At 47.5% G+C, this 24,057-nt stretch overlaps 2 protein-coding genes across 6 annotated transcripts in view; one reads left to right on the forward strand and one right to left on the reverse strand.

The window, feature by feature from the left end:
• The window catches only part of LOC113970592 (septin-2), a 33,850-nt gene extending 30,417 nt beyond the window's left edge, over positions 1-3,433 (reverse strand). For 2 of the 5 annotated variants that reach the window (XM_027689705.1, XM_027689700.1), the window contains exon 1: positions 2,598-2,656. The gene's annotated coding sequence lies outside the window, so the exon portion shown is untranslated. Of the gene's footprint in view, positions 1-8; positions 17-2,597; positions 2,684-2,711; positions 2,733-3,410 lie in introns of those variants that run through there. The other 3 variants (XM_027689702.1, XM_027689704.1, XM_027689703.1) reach the window with 3 other exon arrangements.
• A 7,212-nt stretch (positions 3,434-10,645) lies between these two features.
• CLDN5 (claudin 5) lies at positions 10,646-11,550 on the forward strand. Its single transcript, XM_027689609.1, has one exon. It carries the CDS (start codon positions 10,712-10,714, stop codon positions 11,360-11,362), a length of 651 nt encoding a protein of 216 aa, XP_027545410.1. The 5' UTR covers positions 10,646-10,711; the 3' UTR covers positions 11,363-11,550.
• Positions 11,551-24,057: the final 12,507 nt, after the last annotated feature.

Raw genomic sequence — 24,057 nt, forward strand, 5'->3', positions numbered from 1 at the left:
CATGGGGAGCTGAGCCCTGAAACCCAGAGCTCTGCCTGCACACAGCTGAGGGAACTGCAAACCCATGGGGAGCTGAGCCTCTGACTGCACTCCGGGCAGTTCCTCAACTGGAAATTGGAATATTTCATTTCTCATCAATTTTCCAGAATAAAACGTATAAAAAACATAACTGAGGCAAACCAGAGCCTGTTCTGTTCTCTTTAGATTTTCCGAGTCCTGTTTCAGTTAGCACAAGATAAGCCAAGCAGCACACGCAAAATAGTACACAGAGAAAGGAATAGATAAGATACAACTGCAATAACCTGCAAAAAGCAGAGAAACTTTATTTGTAAATAATTCTGGGCCCTATTTAGCAGGCCCAGAAGGAGAAAAGGACACTGTGCTCCAGCAGAGGAATGTCCAGATCTGTTTTCCAATGGGGCATAATGCAGCAAAGTTTCATTTGGGATCCCAACAAATTCCTATCCTGAACAATGTGATGTCTGGCAACCAAAGGGAGCAAACTGCCACTAAGTTCAGTTCCAGTTCCTCCTCTGGAAACACAGAGCCCTGGAACGTGCCATCCCTCCCTCTTCTGCTGAGAACAGTATTCCAGCGAGAGAGAAAGAGAGGGGAAGGAAAATGGGTCATTTCCTTTGTTCCTGTCAGGATGCAAGAAGTAAACTGTTAGGAACAGGCAGACTGGGAGCTTCTTAATAAGAACCACACAAAGAAAGCGCCACGAAACACATTCAAAGAGTGTTTCCATATAAGGATATCAAACAACACTTTTAAATCATCACTTTAGAGTGACCTTACAACCATCTGTGCAAGCAGAACAGCCCTCCTGATTTCTCAAATGAGGCTTTTCTTTCCATCTGAGATTATACAAGTCTGATACTTTTTCAGAAGTATTTAATAATTTAACAAGGAACTACAAAAAGCAGTAAAGACTTTAACAGGTTTCCCAGGGCCGGAAATGGTCTAAAAAACATCAGCATTCTGAAGTCACTTTTCAGACTCAAAGCAGACAGAGAAACACCAGGAATATGTCAGTGAAATACCAGTATTTGTGGTTTCTCACAAAAGCACTACAAAACCCCAGGAAGAAATGTCAGAGTCAAGTACTGAAGCACATCAATAAGAATAAAAAAAAATATAACTTTGCCAAGTGTCTTACACATAGAGAAACAAAGAAGTTACTTAAAATTAGACATTTTCTCACTGTATTCCAAGCTGGATACAGGGATACAAATACAAAGCAGTTAACTTTTTTTTTGGTAGCTTACTCATTCCAAGTTGTGTGAATCACTGAATTCTATCCAACAAGTGTGTCCAGCAGAGCCTGTTCTGTGTGCCTTGCTTTGTTCCTGCCACATCCTCCTCTCTGAGGGGGGAAACCCCCCATCACTGCCCCTGGATCAACAATCACAGATGATTTCATTTTCCTCATCAGAAACAGGTGTTACCAATTGAAGGAATTCTCTGTTAAACATTAGCAATTCTGCATTACTCTCACTCAGGAAAATGACTGTATCACTTCCCCCAAGCACAGAATTCACAGCAAATGCCACAACCCAGCTGTGACCTCTGCAGACAGACCACCCCGAGTACGAGCCACTGCTCTGGCTCTGCACTGGAGCTCAGTGCTCACAAGTCCCACAGACTTCACTCTGGTGCTGGATTTGAACCAAGGACACTCCACACAGATTATTCCTGGGAATGCATCAAAACCTGGAACACACCTGTGACTTCCCAGCACACATGGACAGCAAAAGGAGCAAGGACCGGGCGAGTTAGAGGGACCCACCTGTGTGAGCACTGGTCAAGAAAAAGCAGTGTATGAATCTAAAGCTCTGATCCCAAATACTTTGTTTAAAGTTCCATTTCAACTGTAACATTTTACTGTAGACACTTTCTTTCCTTACTGTTATATCAGTGAACACAGTGACTTAAAAAGCACCAAGGAGGCAGTGATGCTGTTCTCACTAACGATCAGCTTTAGGAATGATGTGCTTCCTATGCAGGTAGCTTTGGACTGTACTTTTACAATTACTGTGTCAGAAAATTATTGGGTAACAGATCTGAAAACGGGAAAAGGAGGGGCTTTTTCAAAGGAAAAGGTAAACGCATTAGCCACAATCACTCATCAGGACACGGGTAGCTCTGCCTCACATCTACAGAAATTAGGTACAATTGCGTACATATTGACAACGCATAGCGAACTGATAAGTTGGTATTTTAAACCACTTCCAAATCACGCTCAAGCCCCGTGACACCATGAAGTCTCCGACCTCCACGTGAACAATAACGAAGGACTAAACAAACCCAAACGCAAGCAGCGAAGCCGTGCTGGGCCTGTGGCCGCCCCCGGGCCCGCGGCTGTGCCCTCCTCTGGAGGCACCCCGGGAATGCCCGCGGGCCCGGCACTGCCCGCTCCATCCGAGCCCGTGCCCGCACCTCAGGGTAACTCCGGCCCAAGGGGTGCGGGGGTCCTGCCCCGCGGCTCCTCCCTCCCCACACCGGCGGCACCAACCCAGCCCCGCCCGGGCCGAGCCCCGGGGCGCTGTGCGGGCGGAGGCCGCGCCGGCCGGGCCGGGCCCGTTCCCCGCTCTCACCTGAGCGCTGAGCCCTCAGCCCCGAGCCCTCCGCCCGCGGCCGCTCCGCCGCCGCCCCACCAGGCCGCGATCCGCCCGCGTCCCACACGCCACCGCGGCCGAGCGCCCGCCTACCCCGCGCCGCTCTATGGTCCGGGCCGGGCCCGCTGAGGGAGCAGCGAGAGGAGGGACAGAGCGGCCCCCGCCCTGGCGGACCGGGCCCGCTGCGGGAGCAGCGAGAGGAGGGACAGAGCGGCTTCCGCCCTGGCGGACCGGGCCCGCTGAGGGAGCAGCGAGAGGAGGGACAGAGCGGCTCCCGCCCTGGCGGACCGGGCCTGTCTCACCCGCCCGCAGCGGGGCCCCGATCCCGCTCTCGGTGCGAACCCTGTGGTAGGAGAACAGCCACGGGGGAATCCAGCTCTTGGCTGTCACGCCGTGGGTAACATCAGCTGGTTGGTTTTCAGCTGCTCATTCACAGCACAGGGAGCAAATTTCTCTCCCGAGCATTGTGCAGAAGCTCCAGTGTCCTCGTTTCCCTTCCCTCATCCCTCGGGACATCGCTGAGGGGCTGGGGGCACTCCAGAACAGCCTGGGCTGTCAGTGATACCCGCAGTCAGCGTACAGGAATAAATCACTTTCTCACGGGGAAACTGTTGCACAGCTCAAACACTCAGCACTGTCCAAGCTAAAACACTGTCGGCAGAAGTTCAGGAAAGGCTTTTTCCAGCCTTCCACCTGCAAGAACTGTGTCCAGGAAGGTTCCTGGCGGTCCATCCACACGTTTTGCAGAGGGCAGTTTGCGTGTGTGACCCCGCAGGAAATCCTTTGACTTACAATTCTGAACACCAAGCAGCACATTTCTGTTTTTTTCTGCATTTCTATCCATAAAGCAAACAGGGTTGCAGCTCACAACAGGAAAACGTGGAAGTGAAACAAATGCTGCTAAAGGCAGACTGGCATTATTTGCTAATTCACATTGTGCTCATATTATCAACTGTGCATTGATGTAATCTGAGTAAGAACCAGATAAAAGCCAACAAAAGCACAACCAAGTCCCATTTCCTGGGACAGTGTAATGTTGTAACACCAAGTTCTGTTACACAGTACGTCCTTGGAGGAGTTAAAAGATGGAATTTCAGTCTTCTTTAGAAATTAAGGTATTATTTAAAATTACTCCATGGATTTCCATAGAGGTGTTTTGTCCTATCACCAGAGGAACAACCAAGGCAGTTTTTTTCTTTCACTAAATTACAACACTGTGATGGACACAATGTTTTGCACACGTGCACTGCTATTACAGATAACTCCCATTTGAAGAAATTATAAGATGTTAACACAGACAGTGCCAAACCACAGACTGCCATCGACCCAGAGTCAAGTGGAAGTCTGTGCTTTCCCGTGGCTGTCACTCCTTTCCTGTGGCAGGATTCAGTGCAGTGGGTGAAGCAGCCCCCAGTGGTTCCAACAGCCCGTTTTTGAGGCAATAGGGGTGATGTTCCCAGGCCAGGGCTGGATCAGAGCGCTGACCAGTGTCACACAGGACACTCAGGGCAGTCACAGCCCTGCCCAAGAGTCCCCCTGTGCCACACAGAGGGGTAAGGAGGGGCAGCTGGGGTAAGAGCAGAGGGCAGCTCCAGGCTCTGCAGGGAGCAGATGCTGAGGAACAGATAAAGAAGCTCTGTGCCTGTTTCCTCCCAGAACTCTGCAGCTCAGCAGCTTCCTGAGCCAGGGGTTTATCTTGCTGGTTCTCTCTTCCATGAATTTTTCTTCTTGCTTTTTGAACCCATCTCAACCTCTGGCACTGCAGAGCATCCTGTGGCAGTGAGTGTCACAGTGTGTTAGCACTTGGAGAAAATGTGCTTTTGTTATTGTGTAACCTGTTACCAGACTCGTATGAACCCACAGTCGCAGGAACTCCAAGCAGCAGAACTGGAGCTACTTGGGGTGTGTGACTAAGAAATGCTGAGAACTGCAGCCACCTACAGCAAATGCAGGCCCACAAAACACGTCCTGCATGCTCCTTGCTTCTCAGCCCAGTATTAGCAGAGGTGCAAACAGAAGAAATGGTTCTGTTGGAGACTGTTCTTCCTAAATGGTTAAATAGTCCAGAAAAGTTCATGCTGTGAACGGCAGTGACTGTGAATCACCCATTCCCAGAATTATTATTTCTGAAAGAATTTTGTTTAATTCTTCCCTTGGAAGTTCCAATGCCTTTTATAAAAGTTCCTGATACATCTGGGTTTACATTTTCAAAAGCACAACTAAAGTCCTTCCTTGAATTCAAATATTAACTTTGTGTGGAGTCACATCTTAGCAAATTAGAAATACCTCATCCATTCAGCAAAAGACATTATGTGTCTTTTGTTCTGGTCCTTACCAGAGAAAATGGTGTCTTACTGATGATAAATAAATAGAAATAAATATTCAAGAGCTACACACCATAGGTGACATCCTCTGTTAAAGGATTACCAGAGAAAAAAGTAGTGGATGTCAGAGACAGTAACTTATTCCCTGGGTTAATTTTAGGATTTGGGTGTGCTGATAGGCAGAAATTTAAGGGCAAACTTCCCACTGTCTGTTCATATTTGATAAACTGCTGATTTGATCAAAATGTTCTTCTGTGTAGGGCTGGATCTGTGGGATCACTAATGGGGAGAACCACTGTAACATCTCAAATTCTCTGTGTTTTTACAGATGTGCTGTGTCAGCAATCAGAAGTATCAGGCCCAGGGAAAGCTGGTCTCTCTGCTGAGCCCTTCTGAAGCCCTCAGCTCAGAGCTGGAGCTCTGGCAGGGCACAAACAGGAAGCCACTGTCTGTGGGTGCACCAGGATCTATTGACACGAGCTACTTCACAAGTGATTTACAAATCCCTAAGAAAATCTGCAGCAGATAAGTATTTTCCCTTGCTGCAAAGAGAATCCCCAAACCTCATTTTTAGTGACACGCTACAGGAAATGAAGATTGTGTTTGACTTACAGCAGTCTCAGGGGGACAGGAGTGTTTCTTTTGCATGTACAAGCACGTACAAACCCTCCTTCTCAAGATGTTCCTTGTGGCAATGAAGAAGCAGTAAAAAGAACCTACAAATAGTCTCCAGTGTCAGAGACATTTCACATCTTTTCACCAGTGACAGCCATACTTTCCTCTTACTGGAAACCACCTTCACTTTTGAGAAGGAAATCCTGATTGATCAGACAGATGCACGTTTTTCCCAAAACCAGGGCTTGACTCAGACATGTCCTGTTAAGAACAGGGCCAGCACTGCTGAGCAGTGATCACTCACAGTGAGAGGAGATGTGCCAAACCTCCCAGGTGTGCTCAGGAATGCACATTTCCTGGGACACAATGGAAATGCAGCACCTTTCCCATCACTAACCCTGAATGAGTTTCAGTAACTTCATGGTCATGTCTTTACCAATTACTTTCAACATTTGCAAAGTGTGTTTAAAACAATGGCACTTGTCCTTGCTGACTGTTGTTTACAGACTGACATCTGTCTGTCAGTCACCGTGTGATTTCCCAAGAATTCCATGGGAGAGAGATCTGCCAGGATCCTGGTGCACCACCATCTGTGGAAGGAGGCAGACCCTGAAGAGGACAGGGTTAGCCTGCAGTTCTCCTGAAGGAAACATGCCTGGGATGGAGCATTAGGCATGAAACAATGTGTATTTCCTACAGCCCCCACCCTGCCTATCCAGGCTCTAACACATTCCCAGGATCTGTCCCTGGCATTACAGAGAACCATTGGGGTGGCACGGCCTCAGCATGTGCAGTGTGATCTTTGGGTGAGCAGGGTGATCAAACCTTTCCTGCTCACCTGCACACTTGACATTCCAGGCTTTGGGAAGGGGCTCTCATTCACCACATCACTGCTTTCCCAACTATATCTGTTTCCTTCTTTTCTTTTACCTGAGCCTTGTCACGTCACCACTGGGGGGGAACAGCAGCGTGGGCACCCACTTCTCAATCCTGAAGGGCAGCAGCAACACTTCTGCTAAAAAAAGTGTTGGATTCTTCATCATTAGCACCAGTCACTGAGCACTGCTGATTCCTCTTGCAAAATTCTGGCCTGACTTTTAAATCACTGTTTCTCTTTGCTCAGAAGATGATCTAAGAGAGGAAGCAAGTTTCATGTTAACCACTTCTGCTTGTTTCCAAAATAAATGATCTTTAAATAAGTACTCTGGTGAAATTGTGCACTTTCATTTGGTAATAACCTGCTCATTTGACAAGGACTCATTCCTGTGTGCCAGTCTTCTGATGTGTAACACTGGTCTGAAGACACGTTGGCACTGGTGACATGCAAGAACTTCCTGAAGCCCTATCTTTCTGTGGAATGTGCACTCAAACTCCAACTAAATCTCTTCTCTTAGGAAAAGAGTTGGAGTTTAAAGGATAATTCAGAAAGGAGTAATCTTCACTGAGAAACCTCGAGCTTTCTAAATAACAGCCCTTGCCTAACCACTCTGTGTTTGTAAATCTCTTTGCCTTTATTCCAGCACTAATTAGAATACAAAATATGGCACAAAATCAATCTCTAATAGGATTCCTAATTCTTCACCTTTGCTTATGTCTGATCCAAAAGTTATGGTAAGCTCTCTCGAGATCACTGGGCTTTCAATTAATCCTTTGACTCATACTCCATCTTATTCACACAAACAATGCTAGGTTTGTGCATAAGATTGATCCTAAATGTCATTTTCCTCTCTGTCTTCTAGATGCTTAATATTTTAGGGATGAGAAGGAGAAGAAACACTTGGGTAAGGGACACTCCAAAAGTTATAAACCAAGTGTGCTCTGCAGGCTGCATTTCAGGTGCCCAGAGGCAAATCTGTGCCAGCATTGCTGGTGGGGTGCCCTGGGGCTGAGCACAGCCCTGGCAAGGCTGGAGGGCACAGCACTGCTGTGCCATGGGACAGGGGTCATACCCCAGGACAAGCAACGTGGGGAGAGCCTGGAGCCCCCTGAGCAGCCCTCCCAGTTACTCTGAGCCTGGTATTTGTCCTGATTATGTCAGGAAAAGAGCAAAAACACAATCACCTCTAATCCCAAAGCCCCTCTTACTCTAGCATGGCTCCTGTGCAATTGTTCTCAGCTTGAATACCACTTCCTCCCATTTTCACAGGCTGCAAAGCCCCTCTAAGCATCCCCCCAGAATAATTTAATTAATACACAGCTGGAGCAGAAATAGGTGGAATTACATGAATGGTCATTTGTTAGAGTTACTTTGCTGCAAGAACATTGTGCTTTGGAGTTTAAAGGAATCCAGACTTTTGCAGCAAGGATTTAATTTATAAGTAGTGATTTTCTTCACTTAACATCCCAAGGAAAACATCATGCTGATATGTGTTTCCTTTTAAGAAACAGAACCCTTTCATTTCTGAGAGTTTGATTTTGGGTGTTGTGACACTAACACCCCTCAGAAAGCAGCTGTGCTGAAGCTGAGGGGGCCCTCAGTCCCCCCAGCCTGAGTCAGTCAAGGTACCAGTAATTCAAGTGAGCAGAGCGGGAACACCTTGCACCCCTGGGCTCATCAAAGGTGGTCTGTGCAACAGACCTTTGGGATCAGGGAATGGAGTGATTGAAAATGGAGGTTGTTGCCAGTAACCAGGATAAAAGCTAATATCTGGGGTAAGGAAAAGGAACAAACAGCCAAGGGTGAAATACCAGCACGGGAAGTGCCTGTGAGCAGAAAGGTCCCGTTGCTGTGTGGTTATTAAACGTGCGTTTCCCCAGAGAAATAACTGCCTTGGATTAAGTGATTTGGAGGAATCAGTTGCTGGGTTACAGGTAGCAAGGAAAGGTGGGGTGAGGGCTGCAGAGGTAAAACAAGCCTTGCAGTGGTTTCCCTTCTCAGCCCCAGGGCCCGGGCAGCTGCCCTGGCCCCGTCGGTTATCGGAGGAAATGCAGAGTTCCCTGCTCCCAGCGAGTGGCAAGGGTGGGGCTTTCCTGTGCTTGCGGGCTGAGATAACTGGCATTTCTCCCCCCTTTCTTGATTGTTCTTCTGTGCCGTTTGCTATATAATCATTATTATCATCATAAATACAGATGTTATTCCGTTTCAGTCTGTGCTCTGGGTTTCTTCCTGTTCACCTCTGAGATATCTCTGTCTCTGTGGATGGTTCTTTTGCACATTCTCCCCTCCCTGACACCAGGGACTCCTCTGAGTGATTGTAAGCAGCCTCAGTTTGACAGACTGCACAGCCCCAGTCACACATTCCTCCTGGACTTGCACACTGGAATTTGCAGTTTTGAATAATTGAAGTAAACTGTATGTATTTCATATACAGCTGGAAGAGGAGATAAATCCTCTGAACTCTGTTTGCAGGCAGTCTTTGTTAGGAAGACATTTTCCATGCTAGAAATGTTTACAGCTCCTCCTGCAGAGATAATCAATGGAAGGCTGCAGTTGTCATGTGTCAGCATGTCCTACAACTCAGTCCACAAAGCTGCTGATGTTCTTTGGTTTCCTTTTTTTGGGTGTCTTGTGGCTAAAAGTTTGTCTTCTGGTTGGGGAAAAAAAAAGAAGTGAAAGGCCACATCTAGTGTACTGTGACCTTGTTGTCATCCTCCTGTTACTGTGCCAGGGTCTTCTGCAGAAGAGTCACCACTCAGGATGCACTCGGGGCACTGCCCCTGTCACCTCAGCAGTCACATCCTCAGCTGGCCATCCATGTGATTCCTGTAACCATTGCTTATCCTTCCTTCTGCTGCTTCTGCTTCGCATGGGGACTTCTCCATTCATGCTGCACTCACATCAGCCTCAAGATTTCCATCACAAACCTCTGCATGCCACAATACATGCTGTAGGTTACTGTGCAACACACAAAACCACTGATGTAGGGGCAGGAAATGTGTTATTTTCAAACTCTGCAGTCTCCTCTATGCTAGAAGGACACCTTGGGCTAATTGAAACTAAATCCACAAAAAGCCAAACCAATTCTAAAGTCAACGTGAACATAACTTTCAGTTTTGTCTGAAACATTTAAAGAGTAAAGTCAAGTTTGGAATCTTTATGGTGACATATTTAAATGGTATGCTTTGCTCTTGGCTCCAGTATCAGAAAAAACAGTTTCACACTTGGTGTAAGCTAAGAGCAATTATTCTTCCTGGACCAAACTGAGAATCTGTCTGCTGGCACTGACAGGTGACATGCAGATCCCATGTTCAAAGCTCTTCCATTTTCAGGGTGGTTCCTAAGCACTGTAAGTGAATATTTTATTCTGGAAGAGCAACATTAGAAATATGAGCAAACGTGTAGGCAAATGCCACAGTATTTTAGTTATCTATTTAAATCTCACTTAAGTAGAGAATATGAGACTAATTAGTTAAAAAATGTATTTTGAAGGTATTTTTTCTGTCAGAATTAGTGGGGCTTGTCTGTCTTCAAGTACAGATATCTGATAGTACCATGGTTGTGGGTTCAACCCCTGTATGGGCTATTCACTTAAGAGTTGGACTCGATGATCCTTGTGGGTCCCTTCCAACTCAGAATAATCTGTGAAATCTGTTTGGCCGTGCTTTTTTAATGTTGCCTGTCACAGTGTGCAGGAGAAAGCTGTGCAGGTCAGTCAGCACACTCAGTGTTCTGGGAAATGATCAATTAGACTCTGATAACCAGGACTTCCACCCTGCTGGGTGCCTGCGCTGGGGCAAGACCTCTCCGAAGGTCTGGCTGCGGACTTTTATCAGTAAATAGGAAATACACAGATAACGGCACCGAAAGGAATTCGAGCAGATGAACTCCGCGATGGGATGCCTGCAGCCCCACGCTGAACTGGGAGCGGGCAGCGCCGCTGCGAGCTCCTCCCGGAGCAGAGGGCAGGGGCGAGCAGAAGGACGCGTTCCCGGCTCCGGCGGGACCCCCGAGCAGGAGGGAGCCCCGCACTCCCCCCGGCCCTGCCCGTGCCCCGGGGCGGGCGGTGCTGCCCGGCAGGGCAGGGCCGGGGGCGGAGGGCGGGCGCCCCGCGGCCCCTCAAATAGCGCTGCCCGCGGCCGCGGCGCTCAGAGCCGGCTCGGCAGCGCCCGGGGAGCGCAGGGAACCCGCCCCGTCCCCGTCCTGCCCGGGGAGCGCAGCACACCCGCACCCGCCCCGTCCTGCCCGCGGACCCCCGGGACAGCGCCGGCAGCACCATGACTTCGGCGGCGCTGGAGATCCTGGGGCTGGGGCTGGGCATCCTGGGCTGGGTGGGGGTGATCCTGGCCTGCGGGCTGCCCATGTGGCAGGTGTCGGCCTTCATCGACGTGAACATCGTGGTGGCGCAGACCATCTGGGAAGGGCTGTGGATGAACTGCGTGGTGCAGAGCACGGGGCAGATGCAGTGCAAGGTGTACGACTCCATCCTGGCGCTGCCGCCCGAGGTGCAGGCGGGCCGGGCGCTCACCGTGGTCGTGGCGCTGCTGGGGCTGGTGGCGCTGATGGTGACCGTGGTGGGCGCGCAGTGCACCAACTGCATCCGGCCCGGCAAGATGAAATCCCGCATCGTGATCGCCGGCGGAGCCATCTACATCCTCTGCGGGGTCCTGGTGCTCGTCCCGCTCTGCTGGTTCGCCAACATCGTCATCAGCGACTTCTACGACCCCACGGTGCCGCCGTCCAAGAAGCGGGAGATGGGGGCCGCGCTCTACATCGGGTGGGCGGCCACGGCCCTGCTGCTCTTCGGGGGCTGCCTCATCTGCTGCTGCTCCTGCTCCCAGCGCGACGAGACCTCCTTCCCCGTCAAGTACTCGGCGCCGCGGCGGCCCACGTCCAACGGCGAGTACGACAAGAAGAACTACGTCTGAGCGGGGCCGGCCCGCTCTCGGCCCCGCGGGGACACGGACACGCGGCCGCGGGCCGGGAGCGACAGCGCTGCCCTGCCCGGAGGCTCTTCCGAACGGGCACCCGGTGAAGCGGCGGCCCCGGGCAGGGCAGCGCCCGGCGGGTCCGGCTGCGGGCAGCGCGGCCCCGGCCGGGGGCACCGAGCACCGGGGGCAGCACCGGGACATCCCGCGGGGCAGCACCGGGACATCCCGCCCGGCTCCGCTCCCGGCCGCGCCCCGGCGATGCCCCGACACTCGTGAGTACTTGGCCGCCCGCTGTCGCTGCCGCTGCCTCTCAGCTGCTCTCGGCCGCTGGGACCGGCGTCGGGTGTGCGCTGTCGCCCAGGAGCAGATTCCCATCCGCGGTCTCCCTCCTGAAAGCTGCGTCTGGCGGCTCCCGCTGCGGCTTTAACTGAGTAGGGGGGTTTGATCTTCTGTTCGGGCAACTAAACTAGGGATCCTGTCCAAAGCATGCCACTAACCTTGATCCTTAATCCCGCTGGCTGTTTGGAGAAAGGGATTTGACTTTCTTCATTTGTTTCAGTCCCACAGTGCGTTGGTCTGTGTGCCTTTGAGACCTTGAAAGAGATTTCAGGTGGTTGCTGTCCTTTAGTGGAGTACAAACCAGATTACACCAGGTTGCCCCTTGAGGTTCTTCATCCCCTCTCCTCCATCAGCTTATGCTCTGTTTTTACTTGAATATGAACTCATTGCCAGAATTATCCAAGGCCTAGGTTCAGAGATCTGGGAGATCACTGTATGTCCTGGCTCCAGCAGGGCCTCTGCTCCTCTCATCTGGACTACAGGAGACTGGAAGCATAAAAATTGCCCCAGATACTGATGGCTGGGGGGGTGATGCTCTTGTGGCCTTCTTGCCAAGCCCCGCTCGCTGCCAATTTTGAGTTGTGTGCTCAGTTGGACGTGCACTTGGTTGGCTCCCCACCATGATTTTGTTAACACGTGCTTTCCTCCATCTACCAAATCAAGCAAAAAATTGCTAGAAGAATTTTACCAAAAATATCTTGACTGAGACTTTCTGTCAGCTGATCAGGAGATGTGAAGTCCTGGCTCTCACAGCTCTCAGCTCCTGTGCATTGCCTGGTAACACACTGCAGACTGGAAGGAAGATACATCAGCCAACATAACTCTCATTTTCTGAGCTCAACACCTGCAGAAATTTTGCCACAGCCTGGAATACCAGCTTACACTTCTCCATTTTACACTGCAGAGACAAAGGTTTTTTCAAGGGAGGGGTCAGGGGGAGGTGTGATGCTCCTCCACACAAGTCACTTGTAAATCAGCCCAGGATCCTGCTCCTGCCCTGGCAGCGCCTGCTTTGCCATAAGGAGATTTCTGCCAAGAGCCTGTGAGGAAATGTGCTGTTTATGTTCCTCTGAACACAACACTACAACCTCGTGGGTCCCTCACAGTGCTGTAGCAGTGCAGTGCACACCTGACCTGAGCATTAACACTTCTCTTCCTGACATCTCCAAGACTTGTGGACTAACCATGACTGTGGGTCTGGGACAGATTGACAGGGACTGTGTTCCTGCCTTGCTTAACAAACCCCAGGGGTATCAACATGTTCACAGACCAGAATGAGAGACTAAAGCCTTGCCCCTGCAAATCGTGATGTTGAATACTGAGCACGTGATTTACCCTTTTAAAGATAACTGCTTTCAGTTTTTAAACACATAAGTAGCAGGGTTTGAGCCCATCAGAGAACACAAAAGCAGAGCAATATGTCTACAATTAGTTTTTTTCTATAAAGAGGTGCAGTTCTTATACTGTCTGCATTTAAATAAAAGCTGTAATATTTTTGTTATGATGTGATATGTAGTTTTGGTACAAGAATGAAATATTCCATATTTCATCATTGCAACTTTTAAACAGTGTAACCTTGTAAAAATGTATTTAAATGCATATATTTTGCAAGAAATCTACCAAAGTTGGCTTGCTATGTGGTTTGGTGCCTTTATTTGTTTCATGATTATTTTTTACTTTAATTGATAACGTCCAACTGTATTTGTCACCCAGCCCATAGACACACTGCCCCTTCACTCAGAGCTCTCTGCTGTCCAACAGAGATCAGCCCAAACCCTGGACCTCACTCTTTGGTCTCCAGCTAAAGAACTAACCCCCCTGACAGATATGTCTGCATGTCTCTGTAGAGTGGAGCCTTCAGAAGTGCTGCAGAATTTGGGGTCTGTCTAAAAGATTAGACCTTTCTGGACAGTGCTGCACTAGAATTTCAAATCAAATCAAAACTGGAGTCTTTGGTAGAGGGAGGGAAACCCACACCTTAGAAGGGAATTTTCTTCAACAAGCCAAACTTCTTGATACATTTCTTTGTGTCATGGCAGGGCTGGATCCTCTTGTAACCAAAATCTGAACCAATTACACCACAAGAGCTCTTGGAAGAAGCCAGTGCTACCTGTGCATGTGCTGCCAGACCCAGCATCATCCTGCCAGGATAACTGCTGCTGGTGAACAGGGTTTTGCTGAGGTCAGTGGGGCAGCCCCAGCAGTACTGCAGGAAGTGGGGCCCGTTTTGGAAAATGTTTTTCTGTTTAATCTCACCCCTCTTAGTTGTCGCTGTGCTTTACAAGATAACCCAGATGTCACTGTTACTGATAGCACTGGCTCCGGGTAAAAGTCAGCTGGTTTTCCCTACAATTTGTTTTCTAAGAGCAAAGACCTGGACCTGAACTTAAAAGCTTGGAACTGCTCAGGCCTGAACCTCACCCCGATGAAAAGTCTATAGCACTTGTTTACTATTTTTGTTTTGTATTTATGTTTCTCATAAAAATAAACCTGTGTAAACCAATCCCTGAGCAGGGGTGCTGTTTTTTCGGGGAAGACACTGGATTGTTTGGGCTCGGGGAGATGGGTGTGGCATTGGTGCCCAAAGGGCAACCTTTCCCTGGGCAACCTTTGAGGGCAGAGCTGGGCACCCCTGGGGGAGAAGGAAGGGCTGCTCCCTGCAGAGCAGGCAGCACCTCAGCTCTCCACTGAACCCCAGGCAAAAGAGAGCAAGGAGCAGCAGCTGGTCTTGTGATGTGAGCACATTAGGAAGTGGAGTGTGAGCCCCAGCTATTTTCAGAACAGCTCTAAGCTTGAAGCTTTTTAAGCTTTCAATTCCTACGCGTTTAAACTAAAAGGAAAAAAAAATCCTGCTGCTGCTTGGATCAGCCTCAACCTGACCAATACCCTAATCCTTTCTGCCAACCGTTTATTTTTTTTTGAAAAGTGTATTCAAGCTGGGGAAAAACATTTTCACAGATGCAGCAGAACAGAACCTGCAAAAATAATGACTGGTAAAGGAAACTGTCCAGGCTAATTGCTGGTGGAGAAGTTTGCCCAAGTCACATGACTGCCAGGGAGGACTTTCAATATTTTGCAGATTAATTTTTTTGCAAGATTTTCAAGCTTTTCTAACAAACTGTAGCTTTAAAAATGAAGAAAAAACGTCTTCAAAGCCTTCACTTTGCAGCATTCTTGCCAGCTGGGTTGAGATTAACAAAAGCTCCTTGCCACCCTCCCATTGCTGTGCACATGCTGAGCTGGAGAAAGGGTGTCTGTCGGCTTGGCCTTTGTCCTGCTAAACCAACCATTTCAGAGTTATGGATTTGAAAATAACCTGCAGTTCATACCCTGCAGATCTGGTTAGATCCTGTCTGTGCAAAGAAGGGAAATGCAGCAGGCAGGGGGAAAAGGAAGCTCAATCAGTCACGTTTGCTGCAGGATGTTTAAGGAAATGTTTCCTTTTCCTGCACAAAGATGTTTGTTGGGCATCTGCTCTTTAGGACACACTGCAACATTTTACCCTTGAAGTGAGAGAGCAGTGTAACTCCAGATTTTTATTTAACATTTATCCTCTGATCAAATATTATGCAAGGAATGTGTCCTTTTTCCTTGGCCACCTTTCAAACCCCAAATGCAGGTCTCGTGCAGCTGAGACTGATTCATACATCTGTAATGCTAAAAGAGAATCCTGCCTCTCAGGAGCCATTTGCCACATGCAAGTGCCATATTCATGCATATATTCAGCAATATAGATTAATGCAGTGTTCAGCATCAGATGTACCCACAATGCATCCCCTTTTGTGTATGTGCTGAAGAAGAAAATCATTAAGTACCCGTGTTTGCTTTTATAAGTCTGCTTGGTAAGACACAGCAAATATTCCTGCTGTATGAGATTAACTGGGAGAGAGCAGACAGAATTCAGGACAAATACTGCCTTTGTTATCTGTAGCCTGATTGTGGTAGGACAAATCAGTCCAAAAGCAGAGCCTCAAGAGGGTCTCATATTTATATTTTGGAAATAACTGAGTTCTGTCACTCCTGTTTAGCTCAGCCCTTTGTGTGTCTGTGCCTGTGACTGCTCCAGACTGTTCCTTGCTGACTCTCTGCAGGAACAGGCTCTCTGTCCAGAAAACCCCTTCTTCCCCCTGCAACTTTCAGTTATAAGAAAAGGACAATTTCCACCACTGATAAAACCTCCCATGGCAACAGCAGGGGCTCTGCAGTTGCTTGGATACACCAGCCTTGCTTCACCTTTTTCTTTCCTTAGGCACAGATTGAGACATCATGAATCAATTGAAGTGTCCTTTGTCTGGGGCATTTGGGGATTTTGTTCACAGCCCCGAGCTTCCCCCTCCTGCCAAAGCTCCCCTTGTAGCTTCAAGCCACAGTCTGGCAGGGAGAGGTGGGGAGTAGCAGGACTCAACATGGAAGCACAGTGTGGTGCTGAGGGCATCTGCCCTCTCATGCACTGCCCTGAGGCAGAGCTCTGCCTGCACTTTGGGTGCTGCTCACCCTGTTTAAACAAGCTCGGGATGATGGGGGAGCACATCACACAAACTTCACCACTTATAATGTGAAAATATCAGCATCACAGTCTGGTTTAAGAGTTACATAAAAAAATGAATATATGAATGAGCTTGGACGTTAAACATCCTGAGTTAACTGATACATTTACTGAACTACTGCCTTTAGCTACTTGATTTGAGAACAATGGGATCATACAGCATGGGGAACTACCTACAGCACTAATTAAAGCAAAGAACAGGCTTTGAAACCACTACCTAGCTGTTTTGGTTTCAGTTTACAAAAGGACAAAAATTAAAAACACACCTCACTCCACAACCTACAGCCTTTACAACAAGGCACACAAATCTCATTACATTAATAATGGAGAGTAAATAACAAGACCACCTCCAATGCCCAGTATAGAACAGTACAAAAGGACTTTGATTAACTAGAAAACCAGGCAGAAAATAAAATAAGCTGCATTTTGTACTTTGATGCTCCTCAGAGCATCCTGAATGGCAAGGGACACTCCCATTGACTCGAGCCCTGGCAGCAGCTGGCAGGGAATTCCAAGCAGGTACAAGGTGTTCCTGAAGGCCAGCTGACATGTCATTCACACAAGTTACTATCTCTTTGGGGGAAAAAAGGCTTAGTTTAGGCAGGCTGAAGTGCCTCAGTGCTATTATGGACAGCAATAGTGGTGGATCCATCCCTTGCTGCTCCTCAGCCCCAAACCCAGGGAGGTTCCCTGGCTGGATCCTCCAGGCTGCCCCAGCCCGGCAGAGTTTGCTCTGCTGTACACAAACACAGCTCATGTTTATTTACAGTGGAGAACAAAAGTAAATGTTTAAAATAGCTGATTTTTCCAGGCAAAGAGCAGATAACCCTTTGAAAAGTGACTCAGATGCAGAGAGCAGGCTGTGAACTCGGTGCCAGCTGTAACACCCTGTGCATCACTGGCCACATCCTGCAAACCTGCCACGGGGGCACAGTTCAGGTCTCACACATTCGAGCACCAGCTGTGCCAGAAGGAACATTTCTTTTTTTAAGACAAGCAGAAGATTCCCATGGGTGGAACAAATGCCCTAAAAGCTAGGAGATGCACCAAACCAGATCCTACAACAACGATTTTAGTCTGGTAGCAAAAGTAGTTTGCAATGTTAAATGCACCTTGGATTTCAGCTGCCTGTGTTCTAGAGTTTCAGCCAAGCAGGTTATCTGACAGAGCTCAGAGTGACATTGGTCTCTCCCCAGGTGCTGTGGCAGCTGTTCTAACCACATGTGGGTACCTGTGAGCTTCATTCCCACCCTCAAACACGTTCTGAGCTGAGTCCATCCCTCTCTGTTACACTGACACACAACTCATCAGCATTAACTGTATTTGTTATCAGAACACTTCCACAGGAGGTTAAACCCTTAGAGAATTTGGGCTTGGGCACAAAAGATCATTCAGGAAAGAAAAATAGGCACTTCTTGACAAGAGCATATGTGAAATCTCAGAATGGTACGATTCACTTTCAATACAGCTTCACATATTCCAGGGACTGGGGAAAAAAACAACAATCCCAGTTCTTATCGGGGCTAACAAGTGCCTAGCACGGCAGGATTCCTGCACTGTGTGTATTTTTAGATTACTCTTCCAGTTTTAATGTTCTGTCCTTATTGTGTATCTTTTGTTAGAATTAGGATATCTACTGCAGCAGCCTGGATAACCTTTAGCCCGAGCTACAAAACCTTTAGCAGTTTCCAATTATAACAGCAATCTTTCATTCTATAATGCAAATAAACCCAAATGTTATCTCCACACAGAAGACTCACCAGAATACCCAATGACTGCAGAATGATTTCACCATTTTTTTCCTCTATAATTTCCTGCTATTATTTCATTGGAGGTGACTGCCAAGATCCAAGCAACATAATACATTTCACTGTTTACATTTACTTTATTTTTGTTATGCTGTTGGCATTTTAAAATGTTGACATGTAAGACTGAAGCTTTAAAAATGTAGCATCTATTGAACCCATTGGGTTCTTGGAACCTCACCTTAATTTTCAGCTGTCCCATTTTCTCCTGCTTTTTTTGTCCTGTCCAGTTGAGAATATCTATGTGCCCAAATACCTGCCAATTTTTTAAAAGTCTTAACTCCCACAGATTGTGCCATGGAACAGAGGCTTTTGTTGTTCAAAAAGATACAAGACACACTGATGTCTTTTTTCAGATATATGGAAATAATTTCTCTGTGTAATCTTTGTCTGTAACAACGTGGATTGAGCAGCAGTGTAGAGAAAGAGCTATTAACATTGAGTGGTTTTGGAAGAAACCAGACAAAGGCACTACTAAATAGACACTGGATTTTCCCAGAAGCCAAAATCATACTAAGAGGGTAGGGGTAAAGTGCTGTTGTTTGGATAATATTAAAAGAGACCCCTTGTCTACTTGGGGTTATTAATGACCTCAGCTACCCAAGTGATCCACATCATCATTGCAGTGTCCCTCCTAAAGCAGAGCTGTTCTCCATGGCATCCTGCCCAGATTCCTCCAGAGCTGATTACACTCTTTGTAACTGCACTGTTAGCTCAGCCCAGCACTCCTGCCCTCACACCTGGGCACTGCCTGGGCTCATTCCATGCTGCCATCTGCCACAGAGGCTGCTCATCAGTGTGGGAAGAACAGTCCCTTTGTCTCCTGCCTCTCTCACAAGGTGGGAGATTTTTTGGCTTGCTGTCTGCAAAATGCACTCACAGCCTTGCAGAAATGGCTTTTGGCAGATTGCAATGCAAGTATTGAGCTCCACTGGTGTAGAAAAAGAGTCCTCATCAAAGGTAGGGTGGGAGGGGGCAGTAAATTGTAAGACAAAGTTTTTTACCCTCAGTAGTTCCTGAAGTCTGAGTCATGTCACAATATGGAATTGAGAATTTCAGTTTTAGTATCTGTTGCTACCCAGGAATTTGTACTATGAAGAAAAGGGCAAACTGCAATTCTTCTCCTGAACCAAAATGTCTTGGGCCTGTCCTGACCCGACACAGATGGCATGACATGAGACCTGATACTGCTCAGCTAATAACTAATTGATCTGTCACAGCCATGTCCCTCTGAGTGAGGTGCTCTCTGACATCCTCCCTGATGAAGGAAGAAGGTGAGGCAGAGAGGAAACAAAACCAGTTTGAGGTTTAATGAAATAAAGGGCCACAAATATGTGCTGAATAAGGAAAAATGAGGGGTCATCACATTTTTTTCCTGAGGGCTGTAATCAGGGAGGAGGAGGAGTAGCAGCAATTCCTAAATAGTTTCTGCCAAGTCAGTGCAGGACTCTTGGAGCCACACACTGTATTGCTGTCTTGGAAAGGCTCAGACAAGATACCCTTTCTAAAAAGTAACAATTTATTGCTTAGTTGGAGATAGTGGAACAGATGAGTGAGCAGATAGATACAGATGTGGAGACTTGTCAGAATGGGACATTGGCCAAGAGCACAAACAATATCTATGTTTGCTGGCAAAAATTCCCCATGAAGAAGAAGAGAGCTGAGAGTTTATTAGATAATATGAGAAAAAAAAAAGACAAGCAATTAAGACAAACAATGCTGGCATCAGCTTTTCACCATTCCAAAAAAGATATATCTCTTCCAAAAAGCTCTTGTTGGCTCCTATCACCCACTTGTGCAAGGAGATGGGGGTTTTCAGGCTGGCTGGCTGGTCCCTGTGCAGCTGTGCTACATTTCATTCCCCTTTTGTTGCAGAGGCAGTTTAGTGGGACACACTCCCATATCCCATTCCCTTTCCTTGGTCATTCACAGCAGAACCTTTCACTGAGCATTTCTAACAGCGCTGTCACCTCAGGAAATGCCTGGCTGTATTCACTGCTAAATCAGGCAGGAGCCGTGCTGGCAGTTCAAGGAACACCTCATCAGAGGGAAAAAAGCAATTGCTGCTGAGCTATTGTTTTCCATTTCATTTCACACACTCAAAGAGCTCTGCTGACCACCCAGTGGGTGCCCTGAAACACAGATTCCAAGACACCTTCCTGAGCTAGAAAGGCAAACCGGATTTACTGCTGGCCCTCTATTGTTACTCAGCCTCTCTTTTCCTGTTAGTCCTTTATTTTCTATTTTTGCACTTCACCCTGTCATTTTCAGCCCTTTTCAGGTTCCCTTCTCAGTTTTGTATGCAACAGTTGGAAAGCTCTGTCCCTTTGACAGTGTGCTGTGCTCAGGGAGTTGGCTGAGGGGATATTCTACAGCAGGAGCCAGCAACTCAGTGTGAGTCAGAAAAATGAGTCAGAATTCAGTAGCCTTTGCAAGGAAAAAGTCTCATAAAGAGGATGTGTTCATTAAGTTATTGTTCTAACTGCTCTGTCCTTAACACTGATATCAGCTAATCTACTCACCCAGCTCCACTGCCAGTGGAACCAGCTGAAACAACAATCCTCTTCCCCTTCTTCATGTTCATGAAGCAGCACAGGCTGGATTTGCAAAGCAGGTAACCCTATCCAGCAGCCCTGCATGAGCAAATGCTGCTTTTCTGGGTGTGAACAAACTACTGCCAAATAACAGGAAAAGAAACCTGAACACTGAGGGAGATTCAGCCCTTCGGTGGGAAGAATGGAAGGTAGTTCAGTGAAACATCAGAGACAGATAACACGGGCAGAAAAACCTCCCGAGGGGAGGAAACAGGCAGAGGGGGAGACTGCAGGGTGGTTTGGTTTGTCCTCAGGGTGTTTTAGGGGACATTCTTTCCCTCCCTAGAACAGATGTGCATAGAGGTCTTGAAAGGATTGTGCCTCATTTTTCAAAATGTAACTTTTACCCAGTCCAGAAGTGGTGCTGCTCTGATAGCACACCCTTGCAGTGCCACTAACCTAGAGAGTAATGCATTTTACTGACAACTATAAATGATGCAGAACCTACTGGGGTTTGTGTGCTTAGAGTAGGAAACATTTTCAGCCATGAAGGTTTTGGCAAATGAGAAAGTGAAGCTTGAGATGACAGATACTGCCTTTAGTGACTTAAACTTCCCAAGGAAGACACCACTACGAGCACTGAGTGTTGAACTAGTCCAGTACTGGTTATCTGAACCGTCGATTTTAGATTAAATAAACCTGAACATTGATCTAACCTAGTAAGCAATGAACCCCTAACTGAGGCAGTCAAACAGGGGCAGTGTAAATGCACTGAACAACCTGCAGCCCTGTTTAGAAGGCATTTCTCTGAGCAGTGCAGTGTGTGCAGTGTGGCACCCACCAAACCTCACCCCAGAATCCTCAGCTAAAGCATCAGGTTGCAGAATTGTATTACAATACAAGTTCTGCAACTGTTAGGGTCAAGATCTTGTTTCCATTGACTTGTGAATTTTTCTCTGTGCTCTAGGACCTGCAGGACACCCTGAGCAGCCTGGAGAGCAGGCTGGCCTCAGGAGCCTGCAGGGCAGCAGCATCCCAAACCTGCCAGCACGTAAAGGAAAGCTCCCCAGACACCTGCCCACCACCAGGGATCAGCCAAAGCCCAAGGCTCTCTTGAGTTTCTTGGAACTTGACAGTTTACCATGGGAAAAGCTCAGAAGAAAACTGTTTGGAGAGCATCTCTTTTTATTTGTTTAATTTATTAATTTTAACAGCTTCCATGTAATGTAACACTTCCAGTTAAAAGAGCCTTCCCTGAAGGAAACACAGCAGCCCCGGGAAAACACTTACAATGCTAATTTTGTTAAAGATGAATGTCATCCTGTACAACAGGGAGAGGAAATTTTGGTGAGTGCCTGTGTCTGAGCAGAGGAACATGGGAGGGGTCCAAGGTCAGCCCAGAGCTCAGAGCAGGCTCAGCCCCAGTGGTGCTGCTGCTCACAGAGTCTGTTCTGGGGGCACAAGGCACATGGCCTTGCACAGGTCAAGAATGTTACACTTTTTAAAGGAAGATTCTTCACCATCTCTTTAGAGCTTCATCCTGCCAACTGCCCCAGCCCAAATCCTGTGACTTTGCAGCTGATCTATTTGTGATAACTTGAACAGCAGACACAAACCAACACGATCCTAAAAGGACCGATGGTTTCTCAACATCATCCCTTGAAGCAGAATAATTGTAGGTATTCATACAGTATTATAAAATTATTTGCTACCTCCTAATATTGAAAATATGCCATGCTGATTAGACCTGCTTTGGCAGTATTTTAAAAATACAGAGCAGGTCTCTTAGAGGAATGACTTAAATAATCAAGTCCTGTTTATTCCCCTCTTCTGAAATGCCACCAAAAAGGAGGCAACGAAGAGGAGCTTTTCCCAAGCCACAGAAGGGAGTCATACCCCTCTCTCTACCTCCACTTATCCCAGACTGTATCAATTTGAAAATGAACTTATTTAGAGACAAAGGTCATTTTTCCTTCCAGTTCTGCAATGCTATGTGTAACATAATGCAGAAATACTAAGGAATGCAGGAATCCTTTAAAACCAGCTACAACTTCAAGTATCCAGGCAGACTGCTAGGGCACACAGTGCCATAAGACAGAGGAAGAACCTGATGTGTGTCCTACAGTCTTGTTATCTGAGTCCTGGATTACTGCACTGACCACAACAATGCTTACAGAAAATACCATTGCACATTTCCATTCCTGATCCAGCCAGACTTTCACATCAGACAGCAGGTCATTATTAATGGCATACTTATTTCAGGAGCCCCTTGGGGACTTCTTTCAGCAACTAAAAACACACCAAGAGCTGACTGTCCCTGTGAATTCTTTCCAATTCAGTGGCAGGTACCTCCGATTTTCCACTGACAGGCTGCAAATGAATGATTAAATGAAAGTGAATTCCACTGAGCTAAACAGTGGAAAGAGACACCAACACCACGGGGACTGAGAACACAGACAAGCTGCAGCAATGAGAAGAGATGACTCTGAGTGCTTCATCCAGTTAAAAAGACAGCAGCCCTTGTCGTGAGGGAGCAAGGCCAGGGAGGTGTAATCTCAATTAAAACTGGTTTGGAACAAAACCACAAAGGACTGAGAATATCACAGTACTTGTCTAACACAGGCAAATCTAGTTATTAACATGAAGGAACATCCTAAGAAGTTATCTACAGTTGTTAAATGAGTGACAAAGACTTCAGAGAAGAGTGTTGTTGAACTGGGGAATAAAAAATCCCCAGATCTCTCAATATAATAAACCCCAATCCAGCCCTGGGAGGAACCATGTTTTGGTACAGCTGGTGCATACATTTTGCTTAGGTTCAGGAGGTGTGATGAGCCTTGCCCACAGACTCCTCTGGGAAGCTGTCTCTGGTTTGAGGAAGTCTCCTGAGCCTGCAGGTCCCTGTGAACACCCAGAGCAGTGAGTGCTGAGTGCCTGTTGTGATCTCACATCACCAGACCCCTCTATCCATCATTACTGAGGTCTCAGTGGGCTGCCCAGACAGCCAGGGCAGGAACAGGCAGCATGTCAAGGTATCATGTGCCAGGAGAGCTCCCCAGCAGCCCCAGCTGCCTCGGGGGGCAGAGGGAGTCAGGGTTGTTGTCCCCCAGAGCAGTGCCTGGGAACCCCACACTGTCACACTGGGGAGGGCAGCACTTTGCAGACAGTTGGTAAAGGAGCCCTGGCCTGCTTTGTATGTGTTTGACCTCTGTGTTGCTTCTCTAATTCTGCCACCTTCTGAGTGACAAAAATCAAAATGCAATTGCTTGAAGAGAAGGAGAGTCCAGACTGAAATAAAAGTTCACATAATTTGCTTTCCCTAGTGAATGTTCTGCAGTGTTTCCTGCTGAGAAAGTGTTTATAACCCAAATGCTTGAGCATAAAGGTGGCACTTTCGAGCTCCACCCTGGGCAGCATTTTTTCAGTCCTTGAGTCTGATCCAAAGGGAACTTTCAGTACCACCTTGCA

Source organism: Neopelma chrysocephalum, unplaced genomic scaffold, assembly GCF_003984885.1.
Source record: "Neopelma chrysocephalum unplaced genomic scaffold, ASM398488v2 Primary Assembly neopelma1_77, whole genome shotgun sequence".
Lineage (NCBI taxonomy): Eukaryota > Metazoa > Chordata > Aves > Passeriformes > Pipridae > Neopelma > Neopelma chrysocephalum.